This window comes from Lithobates pipiens, unplaced genomic scaffold (assembly GCF_037356315.1).
Source record: "Lithobates pipiens isolate NorthernLeopardFrog02 unplaced genomic scaffold, aLitPip1_a1.2 Scaffold_22, whole genome shotgun sequence".
In the NCBI taxonomy this organism is placed as follows: Eukaryota; Metazoa; Chordata; class Amphibia; order Anura; family Ranidae; genus Lithobates; species Lithobates pipiens.
Window position 1 is genome coordinate 8,375,274 of NW_027507784.1, and position 23,309 is coordinate 8,398,582.

The window sequence follows — 23,309 nt, forward strand, 5'->3', positions numbered from 1 at the left end:
AAATTTTTTTTAATAATATACTTAAACGGAAACTGGCACATCCCCGCTGACAGGACAGCGCTCTGTACTCTTTACATTGCCAGAGCTCTGTCCTGTATTCCTTGTCAGTTTTACACACAATCCCGACGGCTGCAGACGCCGGATTCTGTATAAAACCCCCCATTGTTGTACCGACCTGGCAGTAAAAGGGTTAATGGCCTAAAGAGGAGGTTTTGTACCTATAAACACATTTACCCCATAAAACAATTTGTGTTTATTCAAATAGCAAATCACATTTCTCTTTTTCTTTTTTTTTTTTTGCAGTTTTTGTGGTCATTGAAATATTTATTGTCTAAACCTCTAAATTCATCTGTTCGCATCCTGAACCTCAACATAGATGTCACTGAGGAATATACTGCAGTGTTTAATGTTACAGCCTCCTTGTCATATTTACTGATCAGAAGAAATGAAAAGCTCGCTCTTAATTTGACTGATCCAAATGGTAAGTTCATTATTATAGAATTTCAGTGTTTCGCCGCACACATTGCAATCTCCTTTTGGATCTTCCAACAACTGTGTAGCATAAGCCCTTGTACACACGGGTTGGACATTCTGACAACCAAATCCATTGGATCTTGTCCGTCGGATTTTGTCCAAAACTGTTGCATACACACGGTCGGACAAAGTTGTTGGGAAATCCAATTGTACATAATGTGATGACGTTATTTCGTTAGGACAGGACTACATTCAGGCTAGTAGCCAATAGCTTTGGTCTAGGAATTTGATCTGAGCATGCCTGGCTCTTTGTCCATCGGAGTAAGCTACACATAGAATGCAGTGGAATAACCTCCTTACAGGATGTCTCCAATTTACAAGCCGACCTCAATGCTCTGTCTAATTGGGCGACTATGTGGCAGATGAGGTTTAATGTTGAGAAATGTAAAGTTATGCACTTGGGGGCTAAGAATATGCATCATACATGCTAGGGGGAGTACAACTGGGGGGATCCATAGTGGAGAAGGATCTGGGGGGTTTTGGTAGATCATAAGCTCAATAATAACATGCAATGCCAAGCTGTGGTTTCCAAAGCGAGCAAAGTCCTTTCTTGTATTAAGAGAGGTATGGACTCCAGAGAGAGAGATATCATTTTGCCTCTGTACAAATCATTAGTAAGACCTCATCTGGAATATGCAGTTCAGTTTTGAGCACCAGTTCTCAAAAAGGATATCGGGGAACTGGAGAAAGTGCAGAGAAGGGCAACCAAACTGATAAGAGGCATGGAGGAGCTCAGCTATGAGGAAAGATTAGAGGAACTGAATTTATTCGCTCTTGAGAAGAGGAGAATAAGGGGGGGGATATTATCAACATGTACAAATATATTAGGGGTCCATATAGTGAACTTGGTGTTGAGTTGTTCTCTGTACGGTCAACCCAGAGGACACGGGGGCACTCTTTACGTCTAGAGGAAAAGAGATTTCATCTTCAAGTACGGAAAGGTTTCTTCACAGTTAGAGCTGTGTAAATGGGGAATAGACTCCCGCCAGAGGTGGTTCTGGCCAGCTCAGTAGATTGCTTTAAGAAAGGCCTGGATACTTTCCTGAATGTACAGAATATAACTGGGTACTAACATAGGTAAAGTTGATCCAGGGAAAATCCGATTGCCTCTTGAGGGATCAGGAAGGAATTTTTTTCCCCTGCTGTAGCAAATTGGATCATGCTCTGCTGGGGGTTTTTTTCGCCTTCCTCTGGATCAATTGTGGGCATAAAATTGGGTATATGGGATTGTATGATTATTTTTTATTTTATTCATTTGTTTTTAAGGTTGAACTGGATGGACTTGTGTCTTTTTTCAACCTGACTAACTATGTAACTATGTAACATGATCAGAGTATGTCCGATCGGAAAATTTTGTCGGAAAATTTTACCGGCAAGTTGGAAAAGTTGGTCCGTCGGATATTCCGACGGAAACAGTCCGATGGAGACCACACACAGTCGGAATATCCGACAAAACGGTCCGATAGGACACATTCCGTCGGAATCTCCGACCGTGTGTACAAGGGCTAAGGGACTGTCTGATTGGTTACAAATTGTGAGATAGGTCCTTCTCATCAGTGGTGGCTGTTTTTATTTATTTTTTTGAGGGTGTCAAACAATCCACCAGCTGCCAACCCCCCTAGTTGGTCGTGTCCCAGACAATCCCCCCTGGTCAGTTGGCCACCCAGGTCATGGGTGGCACACACTCCCCCCTCCAGGCAGTTAGTGAGTTGGGGCACTAAACTCACCCCATCCCGCCGGCAGCAAGGTGATCGGCGGCAGATTCTCTCCAGGCTGCTTGGTTCCCCTTCATGAGTCTTCTCACTCCTCTCCTCCGTGCATCTCCTTTCAGCCAATGGGGTGACGGGTCTCTTTTCAATATATTTTATTTTCATAACCAAAGAGAACAGTAGTACATCAGGATAAAACAAGATATGACAAGCATTATCAGTCCTGAATCGACCAACAAGGCCGTAGAGTTAACAGAGCAGTGCAACAGAGTCGTACATGCCTTATACATATTTCGCTAAGGGGAATGTAAACTGAAAAACAGAGTCTCTAAACATCCGGAAACGTCTCAATGTGTAGCGAGTCGAAACCCAGGCTGAATGGGTGATAAAGGGGGGGACGGTACTCCGCCACCCCAGAAGGGATCATGCTGTGGCCGAAGCCCTCATCCCCCACCGAGTTAAGGGTAACAAAAAGCTGCACACACCTGAGTATACACACTAGCCAGGTCCAAAACATGGGGAAATGAAACCATGGAGCAGGGCTAGGGGACCATATGACTAAGAGAAAGTTCTAAGACCATCCAGGAGAAGCAACAGATTCCAAAGTAACTAGCAAGGATGTATATTTCCTCGCATCTAGAGTTCGGAAACATTCGGGATCTGGCCTGCCCAGTTATGTACTACTCGACCAGTAACTAGGCAAGTCTGACCTTGGTCTGGGAGTAAGCTCATTTGACTGAAGGTCTACACTCAGGTATCAGCAGAAAGAAGAGAACGGAAGAGAAAATAGGAAAAAAGATAAAAGAAAGAAATAGACGAGAGAGGGATAGGGTATCTCTGACAGGAGTCCACTAGGGGGGCGATGAACGGAACCCTGTTCTACTCAGGGTCAATGGGAAAGAGCAATTCCCACGGATGTTGCACAAGGTTCCCACGTGGCTTTGAATTTGTCCGAGCGACCCAGGAGTACACTTCTTTTCCTGATTCATAATCCAGGAGATTTTCCTTTTGGCTAGGAGGGTTGAAACAGTAGGTTGTTTCCAAGCCTTGGCAAGTGTAAGCTTGGCTCCCAGGACGATAAAGTTAACCCCTTCCCGCCGAGCGTACGCAGATGTGCGTACTTGGCTTCCGGGGGGTATACCGGGATGATGCCCGCACCTGCAGGCATCATCCCAGTACCGTTTTTTTCAGCAGGTGATTGGCTTTCCAGCCATAACAACCGATGTGGCTAAAAGCCGCTCAGCTGTTATGTCGGAGGAGCGAGAGGGGACGTCCCCCCTCCCGCCGCCTCCCGCCACTGTTACCTGTGCTCCCGCTCGATCGGGAGCACCGATTCACATTCCGCTGCCTCCGGCTGCCGGGGAGGAGATGGAACGAAGCCGCAATCGGCTTCGTTCCAGTCTCCTCATAGTAAAGACGGAAGCGACGTCATGACGTCACTTCCCGTTTACTCGGCTGCCAATGGCGCCGGTTTAAAAAAAATATCCGGTATTCAGAATCGCTGTTTTCAGTGATCTGAATACATTGAAGTGTGAAGGAGGGGTGGGGGGTCTTTTAGACTCCCCGATCCCTCCATAAAGAGTACCTGTCACCGCCTATTACTGTCACAAGGGATGTTTACATTCCTTGTGACAGCAATAAAAGTGATCACATTTTTTATTTTATTTTTTAAAACAATTTAGTCATTTTAAAATAAATAAAATAAATTAAAAAAATTAAATTTTTTTTTTAAAGTGCCTGCCGTCCCCGCGAGCTCGCAAAGCAAAGAAAACGCATACGGAAGTTGCGCCCGCGTATGTAAATGGTGTTCAAATCACACATGTGAGGTATCGCCGCGATCGTCAGAGCGAGAGCAATAATTCTATCACTAGAACTCCTCTGTAACTCTAACCTGGTAACCATAAAAAATTTTAAAAGCGTCGCCTATTGAGATTTTTAGGTGCCGTACTTTGTTGTCAATCCACAAGTGCGTGCAATTATAAAGTGTGACATGTTTGGTATCTATTTACTCGGCGTAACATTATCTTTCACATTATGCAAAAAAATTGGATAATTTTACTGTTTTGTTTTGTTTTTAATTCATGATAGTGTCCCTTTTCCCAAAAAGTTGCATTTAAAACACCGCTGCGCAAATAACGTGTGACATAAAATATTGCAACAATCGCCGTTTTATTCTCTAGAGTCTCTGCTAAAAATATATATATAATGTTTGGGGGTTCCAAGTAATTTTCTAGCAAAAAATATGGATTTTAACTTGTAAACACCAAATGCCAAAAATAGGCTTAGTCATGAAAGGGTTAATAAGGTGTTGTGTACTCTTGGGTGCTCCCTCCACGGGGAAATGAAGGAGCGCAATGAGTGGGGACATTTGGACAGAGATGTCAGATAATTTGCTGATTCAGGTGAAAATCTTGTGCCAGAACTGACGTATTCTGGGACAGGTCCACCAAATGTGCAACATATTGTCTCTCAAGTTACACCCCCGAAAACATAGAGGGGATGCTGATGGAAAAATCTTGACTAGCTTCCGGGGGTTGACGGGTCTTATGACCCACTTCCTTATTGGCCTGGAGGAGATTCAGTGTTACAATTGTGAAAATGAATTTGCTATTGTGACACAGCTGGGTGGGCTCGGAGCGCAGTGCTCGGCACCTCAAGCCCACCCTTTTTTGAACCTAATTAACCACTTGCTTACTGGCCACTTAAACCCCCCTCAGTCCCAGAGCAATTTTCAGCTTTCAGCGCTGATGCACTTTGAATGACAATTGGGCGGTCATACAACACTGTACCCAAATGAAATTTTTATCATTTTGTTCCCACAAATAGAGATTTCTTTTGGTGGTATTTAATCACAGCTGGGAGTTTTATTTTTTGCTAAACAAACCAAAAAAGATGCAAAGAAAAAAAAATCATGTTTAATAGTTTGTTATAAAATTTTGCAAACGGGTCATTTTTCTCCTTCATTGAAGTGCGCTGATGAGGCGGCACTGATAGGCTGCACTGGTGGGCACTGATGGGCTGCATTGGTGGGCACTGATAGGCTGCACTGGTGGGCACTGATAGGCATAGTTAAGGCGGCACTAATAAGCACAGATAAGGCGGCAACGATGGGCACAGATAAGGTGGCACTGATGGGCAAAGATGGGCACAGATAAGGTGGCACTGATGGGCAACGATGGGCACAGATAAGGTGGCACTGATGGGCAAAGATGGGCACGGATGGGTGGCACGGATGGGCACTGATAGGTACCACTGATAGATGGGACTGATGGGCACTGATAGGTGGCACTGATAGGTGGCTCTGATAGGTGGCACTGCTGGGCACTGATGGGCGGCACTGCTGGGCACTGATGGGCACTGGTAGATGACACTGATGGGCACGGATATGTGGCACTGGGGTGCAGCACCTTTGTTGAGGCAGATTGTGGGCACTGCTGGGTGGCACTGTGGGCACTGCTGGGTGGCACTTTGAGCACTACTGGGTGGCACTGTGGGCACTGCTGGGTGGCACTATGGGCACTGCTGGGTGGCACTGACAGGGGGCACTAATTTTTTATTATGTATAGTTATGAGGGGGCAGGTGAGCACTGCCAGGGGGCTGACAGCTGATCACGTGATAAGGGGTTGGGATCGACCCCTTGCACGGATCGGTGATCAGGCGAGTCTCATAGACTCGCCGATCACAGAGCGCGCCGCTCGTGCACAGGACTACGTCAATAGACGTAGTCCCGGAAAAGGAGATCCGCGCTGTAGCCGTCATTCGGCTATAGCGCGGGTCTCAAGTGGTTAACCTCCCTGGCGGTATGATTCAGTCTGGAATTAGGTGCTGAAAGCGGTACAATTATTTTGCACGGAATCTGGCTTTTATTTTTTAGTCCTGTAATTCTTAGGAATAACGCTCTTAAATCTGTTCAAACCAGAGTCTAGCAGACATCCCGGGTATGATAAAGTTTATAATATAATAAAGAATAATAAAAATTATTCAATAATGTAATCAAATCCTAAAACACTGAAAAATTGACACTTTTTTGGTTGCCATGGGCAATCTCCAAATTCCAGGCAGAAAAAAACAGTATTTATAATATAAAAGTGCATGCAGGGCACTGCACAGACCACTAGGGACAAAGGGGTGTGTAATTTTTAATACAGCACTGTAATCTGTAAGGCCGCGTACACACGGGCGGACTGTTTGCTCAACTTTGTCCGCTGAACAGTGTTTCAGCGGACAGTCCGCCCGTGTGTGGGCTTTCAGCGGACAGTTTCAGCGGACAGTTTAACGGACAAAGTCTTTTGCAAATTCCGAAAAACTGTCCGCTGAAACTTTGTTTGAGCGAACAGTCCGCCCGTGTGTAGGCCACTTTCGAAATGAGCAAACTGTTCCCGCTCGGAGGAGTCTGCTCATTTCGAGCGCGTGTGAAGGTAGGCGGGGCCCGCGACGGAGACGTCGCGGGCTCCGCCGCCTGGAATTAACTTAAAGGGGAACCCCAACGCCGAAAAAAATCGGCGTGGGGGTCCCCCCCAAAGTCCACAACAGACCCTTGTCCGAGCACGCTACCCGGCCGGCCAGGAAAGGGGGGCGAGCGAGCGCGCCCCCCCTCCTGAGCCGTACCAGGCCGCGTGCCCTCAACATGGGGGGTGCCTTGGGGAAGGGGGGGCCGCGCGGCCCCCCCACCCCAAAGCACCTTGTCCCCATGTTGATGAGGACAAGGGCCTCTTCCCGACAACCCTGGCCGTTGGTTGTCGGGGTCTGCGGGCGGGGGGCTTATCGGAATCCGTCTTCGGGGGTCTTCTCGCCGGACTCCTCCGCTATCTTCGTGTAGCTCTTTTGCTAGCGGAGGAGTCCGGCTTTCTTCCTCCCCGCCGCCGGCCTCTTCTCCCGACTTCGGGGGTCTTGTCCCCCTCTTCGGTTCTTCTGCCGGGCCACCGCGCCTTCTTATAGCTCTTTTACAGGCGGTGGCCCGGTCTTCTGTCGCCGCTGTCGCTGTCGCCGTCGCCGCCTTCTGTTCTTCTTCTTCTTCTTGTTCTTCTTCTTCTTCTCCAGGAGATGTTGACACGACGCTCTCTCCGGCCGGAATGCCAGAGCCGCCCTGCGCTGCCACTTATATAGTGCCAATGGGGCGGTGTCACATGGTATATGTCACATGGGTTGGTCACATGGGTTGATGTCACATGGGGACTATGACATCGTAAGGGGGCGGGGTCACCATGTGACACCAACCCATGTGACATATACCATGTGACACCGCCCCATTGGCACTATATAAGTGGCAGCGCAGGGCGGCTCTGGCATTCCGGCCGGAGAGAGCGTCGTGTCGACATCTCCTGGAGAAGAAGAAGAAGAACAAGAAGAAGAAGAAGAACGGAAGGCGGCGACGGCGACAGCGACAGCGGCGACAGAAGACCGGGCCACCGCCTATAAAAGAGCTATAAGAAGGCGCAGTGGCCCGGCAGAAGAACCGAAGAGGGGGACAAGACCCCCGAAGTCGGGAGAAGAGGCCGGCGGCGGGGAGGAAGAAAGCCGGACTCCTCCGCTAGCAAAAGAGCTACACGAAGATAGCGGAGGAGTCCGGCGAGAAGACCCCCGAAGACGGAAGACCCCCGGAGCTGTGCAATAAAATATTTTTTCTCGTGTGTTGTGTTTTTTTTTTGGGTACTTTTATTTTACAGGTGAATGGGTAGGGGTACATTGTACCCCATACTCATTCACATAGGGTGGGGGGCCGGTATCCGGGGGCCCCCTTCGGATTCCGATAAGCCCCCCGCCCGCAGACCCCGACAACCAACGGCCAGGGTTGTCGGGAAGAGGCCCTTGTCCTCATCAACATGGGGACAAGGTGCTTTGGGGTGGGGGGGCCGCGCGGCCCCCCCTTCCCCAAGGCACCCCCCATGTTGAGGGCACGCGGTCTGGTACGGCTCAGGGGGGGGCGCGCTCGCTCGCCCCCCCTTTCCTGGCCGGCCGGGTAGCGTGCTCGGACAAGGGTCTGTTGTGGACTTTGGGGGGACCCCCACGCCGATTTTTTTCGGCGTTGGGTTTCCCCTTTAAGTCCATTCCAGGCGGCGGTGCCCGCGACGTCTCCGTCGCGGGCCCCGCCTACCTGTACACGCGCTCAAAATGGGCGGACTTGCCTCCGCCTTACGTGGGCGAGTCCGTTCATTTCAAAAGTTGAGCGAACTGTTTGGCAAACAGTTCGCTGAAACAGTCCACTCAAAAAGTGCCGTGTGTGGGCAAGTCCGTCCATGCTAATTTTGAGCGGACTGTTTGCCAAAACTGTTTGACGGACAAAGTTGGGCGAACAGTCCCCGCGTGTGTACACGGCCTAAGATTACAGTGCTGTGTGTGTTTTGTGTGTTTTGACTTTTTTGAATTTGCCGCCGTTCTCCGCTCCCGTGCGCCGTAACGCCGCAGGGAACTGAGCTCGGCGGCATTCGGCACTGTGAATCGAGCGGAGGACGGCTCGATCACACAGCGCGGCGGACATCGCTGGATCCAGGGGACAAGGTAAGTAACTCTCCCTGTGTCCTCCCTGTATCCAGCGAAGCCATCCCGAGTCTGGCTCGGGGTTACCGCTCCTATCAGTATATTCCTACCCCGAGCCAGACTCGGGATTACCGCTAGGGGGGTTAAAGCTCCTGGTTCTAATATCATGCTTAAAAAATACACACCCCATTGGAATCCATGCATCCTATGTCCCTGCACGTAGATCAGGGGGGACACACACGGTGGGGGGGGGGCATCATTTGTTTGCCCCCTAATGGACGGGCCGCCACTGGTCCTCACAGTACAAAGAAACACAATAGTGTATAACATCAATTTAATCATGACAAGAAAATAAACCACTCACATGTAGTAGAATAAAAAGGACAAGTCATTAGCTAGGTTGCATCATTTAAAAACCCAGGCAGTGCAAAGACGATAGGGAGCAGAAACCACCAATAAGAGAGGATATATAAGCTCTGGAGCCAATCTAAAAGCATGGCTGAAGTTGTCACATGCTGGGAGGCGTGAAGGGAGTTTGGCTACACGTTTGAATTTGGTAAAGCTACACTTGGACTGCTTTTTATCTTGTCTGCTCATGCAGATACTATTGGCCAGTAATTCCTCCTATCCAGCAATTAGCTAATCCACACAGATTCACACGGGAAAGGAGCATTTTGAGACCATTCAAGTGTCTAATTTTAACTGAAGCCCTAATGAAGGGAGAGGTTCTTGTTCCTTCGGCCCCCGTAACGCGTTGGCTGTTTTTACTACAATACCAGTAAATTAACTAGGATTCTCTTATCTTTTGGTCTGGAGCTCCTTCCTTTTATAGATGTTTTTTGGAGGACGTGCCAACATTTGCAGATTTAAACGCTATATTTTCATCTACTTTTAATTTGTGAGAAGGATTCACTCTTGCCTATGTGCCTGGCGGGATTTATGTGAATGCCCTGAAAGTGGGGTGAGCACCATAGTTTGCACTCTACTCTACTGGTGGAACCTGGATGTCAGTGACAGTCCTCAGTTCCAATAATATGTCTGACAGACAGATGAATGATTGAGTGGACAGGTACTCCTAACCACTTAACCACTTCAATACCGGGGGGCACTTAAACACCTTCCTGCCCAGACCAATTTTGAGCTTTCAGCGCTGTTGCACTTTGAATGACAATTGCGCGGTCATGCTACACTGTACCCAAATGAAATGTTTATCAATTTTTTTCCCACAAATAAAAAAATATCCGGTATTCAGAATCGCCGTATAAAGGAGGTATAAAGGAGGGGTGGGGGGTCTTTTAGACCCCCCGATCCCTCCATAAAGAGTACCTGTCACCACCTATTACTGTCACAAGGGATGTTTACATTCCTTGTGACAGCAATAAAAGTGATCAATTTTTTTAAAAAAAGAAAAAAAAAATTAGTCATTTTAAATTAAATAAAATAAATAAAAAAAATAAAAATAAAAATTTAAAGCGCCCGCCGTCCCCGCGAGCTCGCGAAGCAAAGAAAACGCATACGGAAGTCGCGCCCGCGTATGTAAACGGTGTTCAAATCACACATGTGAGGTATCGCCGCGATCGTCAGAGTGAGAGCAATAATTCTAGCACTAGACCTCCTCTGTAACGCTAACCTGGTAACCGTAAAAAAAATTTGAAAGCGTCGCCTATTGAGATTTTTAGGTACCGTACTTTGTCGTCAATCCACAAGTGCGCGCAATTATAAAGTGTGACATGTTTGGTATCTATTTACTCGGCGTAACATTATCTTTCACATTACACAAAAAAATTGGGCTAATTTTACTGTTTTTTTTTTTTTTTTGTTAGTCATGAAAGTGTCCCTTTTCCCAAAAAGTTGCGTTTAAAACACCGCTGCGCAAATACCGTGTGACATAAAATATTACAACAATCGCCATTTTATTCTCTAGAGTCTCTGCTAAAAAATATATATAATGTTTGGGGGTTCCAAGTAATTTTCTAGCAAAAAATATGGATTTTAACTTGTAAACACCAAATTCCAAAAATAGGCTTAGTCATGAAAGGGTTAAAAAGGCATGTGGGAGACTCTCAAAATGTATGGAGGAAGGTGCTCTGCTCTGATGTATGGAGGAAGGTGATCTGGTCTGATGTATGGAGGAAGGTGATCAGGTCTGATGTATGGAGGAAGGTGATCTGCTCTGATGTATGGAGGAAGGTGATCTGCTCTGATGTATGGAGGAAGGTGCTCTGGTCTGATGTATGGAGGAAGGTGATCTGGTCTGGTGTATGGAGGAAGGTGATCTGGTCTGATGTATGGAGGAAGGTGCTCTGCTCTGATGTATGGAGGAAGGTGATCTGCTCTGATGTATGGAGGAAGGTGATCTGCTCTGATGTATGGAGGAAGGTGCTCTGGTCTGATGTATGGAGGAAGGTGATCTGGTCTGATGTATGGAGGAAGGTGATCTGCTCTGATGTATGGAGGAAGGTGCTCTGCTCTGATGTATGGAGGAAGGTGATCTGCTCTGATGTATGGAGGAAGGTGATCTGGTCTGATGTATGGAGGAAGGTGATCTGGTCTGATGTATGGAGGAAGGTGATCTGGTCTGATGTATGGAGGAAGGTGATCTGGTCTGATGTATGAGGAAGGTGATCTGGTCTGATGTATGGAGGAAGGTGATCTGCTCTGATGTATGGAGGAAGGTGCTCTGGTCTGATGTATGGAGGAAGGTGATCTGCTCTGATGTATGGAGGAAGGTGATCTGGTCTGATGTATGGAGGAAGGTGATCTGGTCTGATGTATGAGGAAGGTGATCTGGTCTGATGTATGGAGGAAGGTGATCTGCTCTGATGTATGGAGGAAGGTGCTCTGGTCTGATGTATGGAGGAAGGTGATCTGCTCTGATGTATGGAGGAAGGTGATCTGGTCTGATGTATGGAGGAAGGTGATCTGCTCTGATGTATGGAGGAAGGTGATCTGGTCTGATGTATGGAGGAAGGTGATCTGCTCTGATGTATGGAGGAAGGTGATCTGGTCTGATGTATGGAGGAAGGTGATCTGGTCTGATGTATGGAGGAAGGTGATCTGGTCTGATGTATGGAGGAAGGTGATCTGGTCTGATGTATGGAGGAAGGTGATCTGGTCTGATGTATGGAGGAAGGTGATCTGGTCTGATGTATGGAGGAAGGTGATCTGGTCTGATGTATGGAGGAAGGTGATCTGGTCTGATGTATGGAGGAAGGTTCTCTGGTCTGATGTATGGAGGAAGGTGCTCTGGTCTGATGTATGGAGGAAGGTGATCTGCTCTGATGTATGGAGGAAGGTGATCTGCTCTGATGTATGGAGGAAGGTGATCTGCTCTGATGTATGGAGGAAGGTGATCTGGTCTGATGTATGGAGGAAGGTGATCTGGTCTGATGTATGGAGGAAGGTGATTTGCTCTGATGTATGGAGGAAGGTGCTCTGGTCTGATGTATGGAGGAAGGTGATCTGCTCTGATGTATGGAGGAAGGTGATCTGCTCTGATGTATGGATGAAGGTGATCTGGTCTGATGTATGGAGGAAGGTGATCTGCTCTGATGTATGGAGGAAGGTGATCTGGTCTGATGTATGGAGGAAGGTGATCTGGTCTGATGTATAGAGGAAGGTGATCTGGTCTGATGTATGGAGGAAGGTGATTTGGTCTGATGTATGGAGGAAGGTGATCTGCTCTGATGTATGGAGGAAGCTGATCTGCTCTGATGTATGGAGGAAGCTGAGCTGGTCTGATGTATGGAGGAAGGTGATCTGGTCTGATGTATGGAGGAAGGTGCTCTGGTCTGATGTATGGAGGAAGGTGCTCTGGTCTGATGTATGGATGAAGGTGATCTGGTCTGATGTATGGAGGAAGGTGATCTGCTCTGATGTATGGAGGAAGGTGATCTGCTCTGATGTATGGAGGAAGGGGAATCTGGTCTGATGTATGGAGGAAGGTGATCTGGTCTGATGTATGGAGGAAGGTGATCTGGTCTGATGTATGGAGGAAGGTGATCTGGTCTGATGTATGGAGGAAGGTGATCTGGTCTGATGTATGGAGGAAGGTGCTCTGCTCTGATGTATGGAGGAAGGTGCTCTGCTCTGATGTATGGAGGAAGGTGATCTGGTCTGATGTATGGAGGAAGGTGATCTGGTCTGATGTATAGAGGAAGGTGATCTGGTCTGATGTATGGAGGAAGGTGATTTGGTCTGATGTATAGAGGTAGGTGATCTGCTCTGATGTATGGAGGAAGGTGATCTGCTCTGATGTATGGAGGAAGCTGAGCTGGTCTGATGTATGGAGGAAGGTGATCTGGTCTGATGTATGGAGGAAGGTGCTCTGGTCTGATGTATGGAGGAAGGTGCTCTGGTCTGATGTATGGATGAAGGTGATCTGGTCTGATGTATGGAGGAAGGTGATCTGCTCTGATGTATGGAGGAAGGTGATCTGCTCTGATGTATGGAGGAAGGGGAATCTGGTCTGATGTATGGAGGAAGGTGATCTGGTCTGATGTATGGAGGAAGGTGATCTGGTCTGATGTATGGAGGAAGGTGATCTGGTCTGATGTATGGAGGAAGGTGATCTGGTCTGATGTATGGAGGAAGGTGCTCTGCTCTGATGTATGGAGGAAGGTGCTCTGCTCTGATGTATGGAGGAAGGTGATCTGGTCTGATGTATGGAGGAAGGTGATCTGCTCTGATGTATGGAGGAAGGTGATCTGCTCTGATGTATGGAGGAAGGTGATCTGCTCTGATGTATGGAGGAAGGTGCTCTGCTCTGATGTATGGAGGAAGGTGATCTGGTCTGATGTATGGAGGAAGGTGATCTGCTCTGATGTATGGAGGAAGGTGATCTGCTCTGATGTATGGAGGAAGGTGATCTGCTCTGATGTATGGAGGAAGGTGATCTGCTCTGATGTATGGATGAAGGTGATCTGCTCTGATGTATGGATGAAGGTGATCTGCTCTGATGTATGGAGGAAGGTGATCTGGTCTGATGTACGGAGGAAGGTGATCTGCTCTGATGTACGGAGGAAGGTGATCTGCTCTGATGTATGGAGGAAGGTGATCTGGTCTGGTGTATGGAGGAAGGTGCTCTGCTCTGATTTACGGAGGAAGGTGATCTGCTCTGATGTATGGAGGAAGGTGGTCTGCTCTGATGTATGGAGGAAGGTGATCTGGTCTGATGTATGGAGGAAGGTGCTCTGGTCTGATGTATGGAGGAAGGTGATCTGGTCTGATGTATGGAGGAAGGTGATCTGCTCTGATGTACGGAGGAAGGTGATCTGGTCTGATGATACTAAAATTTTACTTTTTGACCATCAAAGAAACGCTATGTCTGGCGTAAACCCAACAAATCACATCACCGAAAGAACACCATCCCCACTGTGAAACATGGTGGTGGCAGAATCATGCTTTGGGAATGTTTTTCAGATTTGGTCAGAACTGGTCGGAGTTGAGGGAAGGAGGGATGGTGATAAATACAGGGATATTCTTGAGCAAAACCTGTAGCACTCTGTGTGTGATTTGAGGCTAGGATGGACGTTCACCTTCCAGCAGGACAATGACCCCAAACACACTGCTAAACCAACACTTGAGTGGTTTAAGGGGAAATATGGAAATGTGTTGGAATGGCCTAGTCAAAGCCCAGACCTCAATCCAATAGAAAATCTGTGGTCAGACTTAAGGATTGCCGTTCACAAGCGCAAACCATCCAACCTGAAGGAGCTGGAGCAGTTTTGCAAGGAGGAGGAATTGGCGAAAATCCCAATGGTAAGATGTGGGAAGACTCATAGAGACTTATCTAAAGTGACTTGGAGCTGTGATAGCCACAAAAGGTGGCTCTATAAAGTATTGACTTTAGGGGGGTGAATAGTTATGCACATTGACTTTTTCTGTTATTTTGTCCTATTTGTTGTTTGCTTAACAAAAAAAATAAAAAATCTTGAAAGTTGTGGGCGTGTTCTGTAAATTAATTGATGCAAATCCTCAAACAATCCATGTTAATTCCAGGTTGTAAAGGCAACAAAACACAAAAAATTCCAAGGGGGTGAATACTTTTGCAAGGCACTCTAACTTAATTTTTTTTAAAAAAAATTCTCCTTTAAGAGGATTGGGCGGAAGTGACTTTTGATGTCACTTCTGCCCTCCAATGTTATGGAGCCGAGCGGGGGACATCTTCCCCTCACTTGGCATCCAAGCAATGAGGGAGGCAGAGCCATTGGTAGCGGCGGAGATGACCGGAGCGCATCGGGAGAGGGGTGGCCCTCTCCTGCCACAGATAAAAGTGATCTTGCTGTGAATCCGATGTAGAGACCACTTTTATCATAAAGAGAAATGCATGTCATTTCTGAAAATATTGGGGTTAAGGTAGCTAGCTGCTGCCATAACAACGATATTTAGCATCAAAATACCGACGTACAGGTACAGTGATTTGCTTGAAGTGGTTAATATCAGTAATCCAAAGGTTGGTTTCACCAAGAGGACTAAAGCCTCGTACACACGATTAGATTTTCCACAGACAAAGCATCAGACTTTTGTCAGAAGGCCGTGTGCCTGGATTTTGTCTTGCATGTGTAGCGTCAGCTCCTGAAGAGCACGCGGTATGTGTTTTTCAAAGTTAAGGTTATACCTGGACTTCAGTTTGGATTGGGTACAATTGTCTAAATTTGGACTTCAGCATCAGTGTGACTGGGCAATGAGATGTTCAGCCTGACCACAGGGGGCACTGTCTCTTCTGGCAGGCATGGAACTAGGGTCTGGTCGGGTGCTTAAGTTACTCTCTCTCGGAGCCCGCCCAGTGGGAGTGGCGCGCTTGCTGTGCTTTCTGGGAGAGGGTATTTAAGATGCAGACGTCACGTGGTTCGGCGTTCTGGTCCAGAAGGATGTACTGACTTCATGGTCCTGGTCCTCCTGACCAGCCCCCAGGAAGGCTATGGCCTGGGGTGTGGATCCACCCAATCTTGATGTCTTGGGGCTGGCTAGCCCAAGGCAAGGAACCTAAAGGAGGATTCTGAGGTGTTTGGGTGCCGTCTCTGGTTTGGGAGAGACCCAGTGTACTTCATGCTATTCAGGGGAGAGGACTCTTCAGAAGAAGGCCACATATGGGATGGTTTCTTAGTAAGAGTCTGGAGGAGCTGAAGTACCCAAGAGAATCTGGTCTCGTGGATATCCCCAAGCTGGCTGAAAGATCCAGGTATCCCACGAGTGTTCTTCAAGTTTTGTTTTCCTACGTGTTCTACAACAACGTCTGTGGCAGAGACATATCTTGTATGTTCTACTCTATAGAAGATAAATCAATAAAGATAAGGGCCTTGTTATATCAGTAAATTAAAAGGATAGTGAGAATGTACCATCATCCAAGATTGAACAGAAAAAAGGGGTAGGGAGCCTGGTTCCCATATCAGACTACCCAAAAACAACAATGAGCTAGCGGACTATTATGGTACATGTAGAGAATATAGATAATAAGGTGATATAACACAAGTAAAATACAAACAAAATTTATTAGGACAATAAAATCAATTAACAGCAATTAAGTTGGTACAAGTGGTGACATGTTTCGAATAGTTTTGCTCCAAATGAGCTTCCTCAAGAAAAGCACACATCTATGAAAAACACAATTACAATACAACAAATAAGAATTTGTTAACTTTTAAGAACCATATAACAAAATATAATGGGAAAGAAAAAAAATCACACAGAAAAATTCACACAAAAATTGGGCTCTTACCCCCCAGCGGTGTACCACCACAGTGCTTAAATCCTTTATGGTTCTTAAAAGTTAACAAATTCTTATTTGTTGTATTGTAATTGTGTTTTTTCATAGATGTGTGTTTTTCTTGAGGAAGCTCATTTGGAGCGAAACTAGTCGAAACACGTCACCACTTGTACCAACTTAATTGCTGTTAATTGATTTTATTGTCCTAATAAATTTTGTTTGTATTTTACTTGTGTTATATCACCTTATTATCTATATTCTCTACATGTACCGTAATAGTCCGCTAGCTCATTGTTGTTTTTGGGTAGTCTGATATGGGAAGCATGCTCCCTACCCCTTTTTTCTTTTTTTTTTGTATGTTCTACAACAACGTCTGTGGCAGAGACTTGTTCCTGAGGAAGCACCTTGTTGGCTGCTAGGCCTTGTGAGAGAGGGACTGTCCAACTTGAGTGATCATCCAGTTGGGAATGGCTATTCTCTGGATGCAGTCAAAGTAAGCAAACTCTTCAATACTGACTTTGACACCATGTACACACGATTAAACAATCCGGTGGAAAAGTCCGGCGGACTAAGAAAGTAGTTTTGCACCTAAATATGTCCGCCGGACTCGCATTTCGGCGGACAATACGGCCGTGTATGTGCTAATCCACCATACTTCTGAAATGAACAGACTTTTCCCGCCCTTAGAAAAGTCCGCTCATTTTGAGTGTGGCTCCAGGTAGCCGGGACCAGCAAAGGAGGCGTCGCTGGCCCCGTCACCTGGTATGGAGTTAAAGAGGAAGCCCTACGCTGAAAAAACGGCATGGGGTTCCCCCCCTAGGTCCATATCAGACCGGTGGCGAAGAAGAAAGCCGGGCTCCTCCACTAGTAAAAGAGTTAGCAGAAGATAGCGGAGGAGAAGACCCCCCAAGACAGAAGACCCCCGGAGCAGTGCAATAAATTATTTTTAAACCTTGTGTGTTGTGTTTTTTTTACGTTTTTTTCACAGGTGAATGGGTAGGGGTACATTGTACCCCATACACATTCACATAGGGTTGGGGGCCAGTATCCAGGGGCCCCCTTATTAAAGGGGGCTCCTGGATTCCGATAAGCCCCCCGCCCGCAGACTCCAACAACCATTGGCCAGGGTTGTCGGGAAGAGGCCCTTGTCCTCATCAACATGGGTACAAGGTGCTTTGGGGTGGGGGGGCCACGCGGCCCCCCTTCCCCAAAGCACCCCCCATGTTGAGGGCACGCACCCACCCCTTTCCTGACTGGCCGGGTAGCGTGCTGGGGTAAGGGTCTGATATGGACCTAGAGGGGGACCCCCACGCCGTTTTCTCGGCGTAGGGCTTCCACTTTAACTACATACCAGGTGACAGGGCCAGCAACGCCTCCTTCACTGGTCCCGGCTACCTGGAGGCGCGCTCAAAATGAACGGACTTTCCCACTCGTGTGTGGGCGAGTCCGTTCATTTCAAAAGTATGGCGGATTATCCGGCGGACTTAGTCCGCTAGACCTAGTCCGCCGCAAAAGTACCGTGTGTGGGCAGGTAGCTCGTTTGGAAAGTCTGGTGGACAGTCTGGCGGTTTGTCCGCCAGACTAAGTCCGCCGGATAGTCTGATACGTGTGTACGCGGCTTAAGAGTACCTGAACTTCCTCTCCAATCCTCTGATCCCATTTTAAGAGACTGTTCATGGTCTACGTTTTTGCAAATAAAATCCATTTAAGTGGATCTTTTGTCAGTTTCTCAAGTTACTGGGCCATTTACCACGGGACACCCCTAGAAGAGAAAGAAGGTAACGGTAAGCCCAATCTAACCAGCAGCTCCTTCGGGGGTTAGTGCTACACATACAAACGGCACACAATTGTCAGCCAACAAACACAGACGTAGTGACATACATGGTTTTTCAGCTCTTTAGCACCACCCTTTGAGCACCTTCTGCTAATGTTGTGTTTGATGAGCATTACTTCTGAGCATGCGTGTTTGTACTTTGGACTTTTGTCTGACGGTCTTTTGTACACACCATTGGAAAATCCGGATTTTATGCCAACGGTCTGTCAACACACAATTCCCATTGGAAAATCCAATCATGTGTATCCGGCTTTAGTACCAGACTCTATTGAACATAACCTTCAACCTTAACATAAATGTTAACCTTAAACCGCACATGCTGCTTCTGAGCAGCCTATTGGAAAATGGCCAGATGATTTAAGAATCAACTTTGAGAGAGTGGAGCAAGATAAGGGGAACTTTGGAGACAAGACATTGGATTTATCTGCTTTTAGTCTCTACTACAGGTGCCCATAGAATTCGACACCAGTCACTTTGGAGAGTCACGTTTATGGCCATTGATTGCACCAGTCCCTCTGCAGCAGTACAGTGGTGTAGTGGTTAGCACTTTCACCCTAGCAGAAAAAGGGTTGCTGGTTTGAATCCATCCACAACACTATCTGCTTGGAGTTTGCATGTTCTCCTTGTACCTGTGTTAGTTTCCTCCCACACTCTAAAGACATGCTGGTAGGTCAATTGGCTCTAGTATGTATGAATGTGTGTAAGCCCTTGTACAGACGGTCGGAGAATTTGACAGAATGTGTCCGATCGGACCGTTTTTGTCGGATAATCCGACTGTGTGTGGTATGCAATCGGACTGTTTCCGTCGGAATATCCGTCGGACCCAATTTTCCAACTTGCTGGAAATATTTTCTGACCAACTGGTCCGATCGGACATACTCCGATCATGTGTAAAGAATTCCAATCAGAACAAAGTGCCACGCATGCTCAGATCAAATTCCTACACCAAAGCTATTGGCTACTAGCCTGAACATAGTGCCGTCGTAATGTAATAACGCCATCACGTTCTGAACGATCGGATTTTCCCACAACTTCGTCCGACCGTGTGTATGCAACAGTTTCGGACAAGATCCGACTGACAAAATCCGACGGATTTGGTTTGTCGGAATCTCCGACCGTACAAGGGCAAAGACATACTGGGACATCCTTGGGGGGCAAGTGTTTAAAGGTACAGGGACACACCAGAAACCCAGCAAAGCACAATGGCAACTGATTACATCCAAAGCGTCCATGTGCCAATTCCCGCAAGCTAGAAAATGGCAACTGCCCCAATTGAAAACATGTATAGTGCACATGGAAGGACTTCGGATTTGGTTGACGGAATCTCCGACCGTGCGTACAAGGGCTTAGGGACCTTAGGTTGTAAGTTCCTTGAGGGCAGGGACTGATGTGAACGTATAATGTATATGTAAATTTACAGCTCTATATAAGTACCTGAAATAAATTATTATAGGACACATATATTTTGTGTTGATTTTTATGCACCCATATTATTTTGTTAGCATTTTATAATTCTGTTTATGGATGAAGATTTTGGTACACAGCAATGTTTGCATATAATTTCATAGTTTTACAAGGTAGTATTTGGATGTGATATAGTTTGTGGACGTTCCTGGATGGAAGTTCCCCACTTTGACCACTGGAGGCGCGGCTGTTTATCCAGTCCATTTGTCCGCCCGTGGATCATGTTATTCTAAATTTCTAACTAAGCAATCAGCTAGATGGAGCAATGCTGTGAGAACTCTTACGCCACGTACACACGATCGGAATACCGGCCAGAAAAAGACCGATGAGAGCTTTTCATCGGAAAATGCGACTGTGTGTACGCTCCATCGGAATTTAGCTGGCCGAAATTTCCGCCAGCCAAAATTTGATAGCATGTTCTCAATTTTCCCGACGGAAAAAAAACTTTCTATCGGAAATTCCGATCGTGTGTAATACAATAACGACACGCCAAAAATCACTCATGCTCAGATTCAACTACGAGACGGAAGCTATTGGCTACTGGCTATTGAACTTAATTCTTCTAGTCACGTCGTACGTGTTGTACGTTACCGCGTTCTAAACGATCGGAATTTGGTGTGACCGTGTGTAGGCAAGACAGCTTGAGCCGAATTCCGTCAGAATTCCGTCGGGAAGACCATCAGAGCTTTTTTCGATGAGAATTCTGATGGTGTGTACGCGGCATTAGTGCACCCCCAATGATATATATATATATACACACAAGCACACATTTTCCTTATTAGCACTTTACTCTGTTCATGGATGAAGATTTTGGCACCATTTGCAATTTTGAAAAAAAAAAAAAAAATGTTATTGTTTTAATTTTATTGATGATGTTTTTGGCAATAGGATAGTTTCATAGTTAGTAAGGTTGAATAAAGACACCAGTCCATCCTGAGTGAGTGTCTACAATTGTCCCTATCCCTGTACATTGCACACTCACATCAGTCCCTACCCTCAAGGAGCCCACAATCCAAGGTCCCCATTCATATACTAGGGGCCAATTTTGGACAGAAGCCAATTAACCTACCTGCCTTTGGATTGTGGGAGGAAACCCATGTGGGCACAGGGAGAACATGCAAACTCCAGGCAGGTAGTTGTCGTGGTTGGGATTTGAACCAACAATGCTTCTTACTGCTAGGTGAGAGTGCTAGCCACTACACCACTGTGCCGCCAAGGATCATTTACAGTTTTGGTAAGAATTTGCACTTTAGCACTTTTTCAAGGTTGCTTTGGTTAATACATTAGTCTCTTGGCAGCGACACCTATCTCTTTATATTTATATTGCACTCTGCCTCACTTAATGAAGTTTCCAGGGGAGGCAGCATCCACATTTACACCTAAGCACGGAATATTATATATTTATATAGAGAGAGATAAAATCCATATATTTGTGTATTAAATTAAATTGTATTTTTTTTTTTTGTTTTGGGGGGGGGGGGGGGGATTTGTCTTCCATATTTCATCATCTCAAATCTAGAAGTATTTTTCTAAAAAATTGTTAAACCAAAATAAATACATCTGCCTTCTCCTGCCTTCATTATGTATTTATTTACCTTTCATCATTTTAGGAAATTCATATACATTCAGAAAATTTCCTTATCATATCAGCAGTAATTATCACATTCCAAGGTCTCATTTGGTAAAAAGTCCGGCTGCGGGATCCTGGATTCTGAATGCTCAGGGGAATTCAATTCTTTCTGTTCAAATATTAGGATTTACTGGTAAGTTCCACCATCTTGGTTTATATGAGTGTGTTTTACGCTTACAGGTTCTCTCTATTGACTCAAAATTTAGATGATGTCAAATGCAGACCAAAATTCTACTGATTCAGATGGCCAAATCTGAACCTGAATTTCAACGTGTTTTTTTGGCAGTTCAGATATCCAAATGTTTTCTAAGAGCCACGTCACCTACACAAGACCAAGCCAGCAATTTTAGAAAACTCTATCCTTTCTGGTGACCTCTTCCCAGAGCTCCTCTCTCTTAATTGTGGATAAGGGAGAAGGTCATAGATAGAGATTTTGCTGTTTGTAGGAGGGGGTGGTGGGGATATAATGGATGCTGGATCATCATCATAAATGTACAGCACTCGGCGGCCTCTAAAAGCTCAATATGAACCCTGTGCAAGAAAAGCCAATAGAGAATCCTCTTTCACTGGTACCAAAAGCCAGTCCATATACCCAGGGGCGGACTGACAACTCATGGGACCCCCGGGCAATAGGAGATTATGGGGCACCCAGGCAATCAGAGATTATGGGGCCACACAGTATACACAAATACACACACACACACACAGAGAAGGTACTGGGGAGGTGGGGCAGCTATAATCTCAGGATTTTTAGACCAAAAGGATGTCGGTAAGGGACATTTCAGAGACAGATGTAAAAAAAAAAAAACAAATTTTTACATACTTTCCCTGGTTTTACTGAGGCTGGCAACCCTGATGGGGACCCCTAGTGGCATGGGGCCCTCGGGCAGTGCCCGAATGGACTAATGGTCAGTCCGCCCCTGCTTATACCCCTCTACAAGCAATCACTGTTGGCAGTGCAAAAAGGCATTGGAGTTTGTATATATTGGAGTTGTCCTTTGGTAGAAGCCTATTTGATAGAAGCCTATTGGCAGACCATTCATACTCTACATACATACATATTCATATATCCACTACCCCTTTAGATCTTGGGTCCCCTTCACTTATATTTTCAGACTTCCTCTGCACACATTTTCTAAAACTTCTAAAAAAAAAAACTCTTTGCACACTTTCTAGCAGGAACAAAGTGCCTAGTTGCCCTCAAATGGAAGAGAATGGAGCCCCGTATTGTTTTGAACTTCATACGAGGATACAGGAAGTAAAGCGGATAGAATACCTTACTCTGAATAACGCTTTACATAAATAAAATTGGGTCTGGGAATTGTGGAACCTTCTAGAAACCTCCCTCACCGAATTGACTCTCCTCTGGGTTAGAGACTGTGCCTATCCTGGGCTACATGGTAACGGTCATCTCTAGATTTGGGCTGGGAGCCTTGGTATTTAAGTGTCAAACTCCGCCCCCCCCCCCCACTTTTTTTCTGCTCCCCTCTCTCTTTCCTTCATGGGCCATGAAATCATTATAATTTACTCTCTGGATGATATGTGATTCTGATCTCGTTGTTGATGGATGAGGCGGAGGCTGCTGTGCTTGTGGGCTCAATCCAATCATGAAGTAATGACCTCCTATAATTTCGAGGTCTGACTGTTTGGTAGGGAGTTTGTATTTCTGAAGGTGATGGAGCATGGAGGAAAGCACCAGTATTGGTTGGAATATTTCACAAGCACCAGCCTGAAATGATTTATAGACTGTATTTATGTAATTTTATTTATTTATGCACTATAGAATTTTGCTGCACTTTTGAGGTGTATGAGATTTTTATTTATTTTTTTTTCATCACTTGACACTAATGAATTTGTATGTATTTAAAGGTTTTCTCACCACATAATTCATTTGTTTGAGCTTATTTTGATATATTTGGATAGAATCTCTCTCTCTCTCTCTCTCTCTCTCT

The 23,309-nt window shown here is 46.1% G+C and overlaps 1 protein-coding gene across 2 annotated transcripts in view; it reads left to right on the forward strand.

The window, feature by feature from the left end:
- LOC144000353 (uromodulin-like) overlaps nucleotides 1-23,309 on the forward strand; it is a 206,572-nt gene that overhangs the window by 65,430 nt on the left and 117,833 nt on the right. For both annotated transcript variants that reach the window (XM_077494143.1, XM_077494144.1), the window contains exons 7-8: nucleotides 304-481; nucleotides 21,338-21,490. In XM_077494143.1, coding sequence (XP_077350269.1) covers nucleotides 304-481; nucleotides 21,338-21,490 — 331 coding nt within the window. The remainder of the gene's footprint in view (nucleotides 1-303; nucleotides 482-21,337; nucleotides 21,491-23,309) is intronic.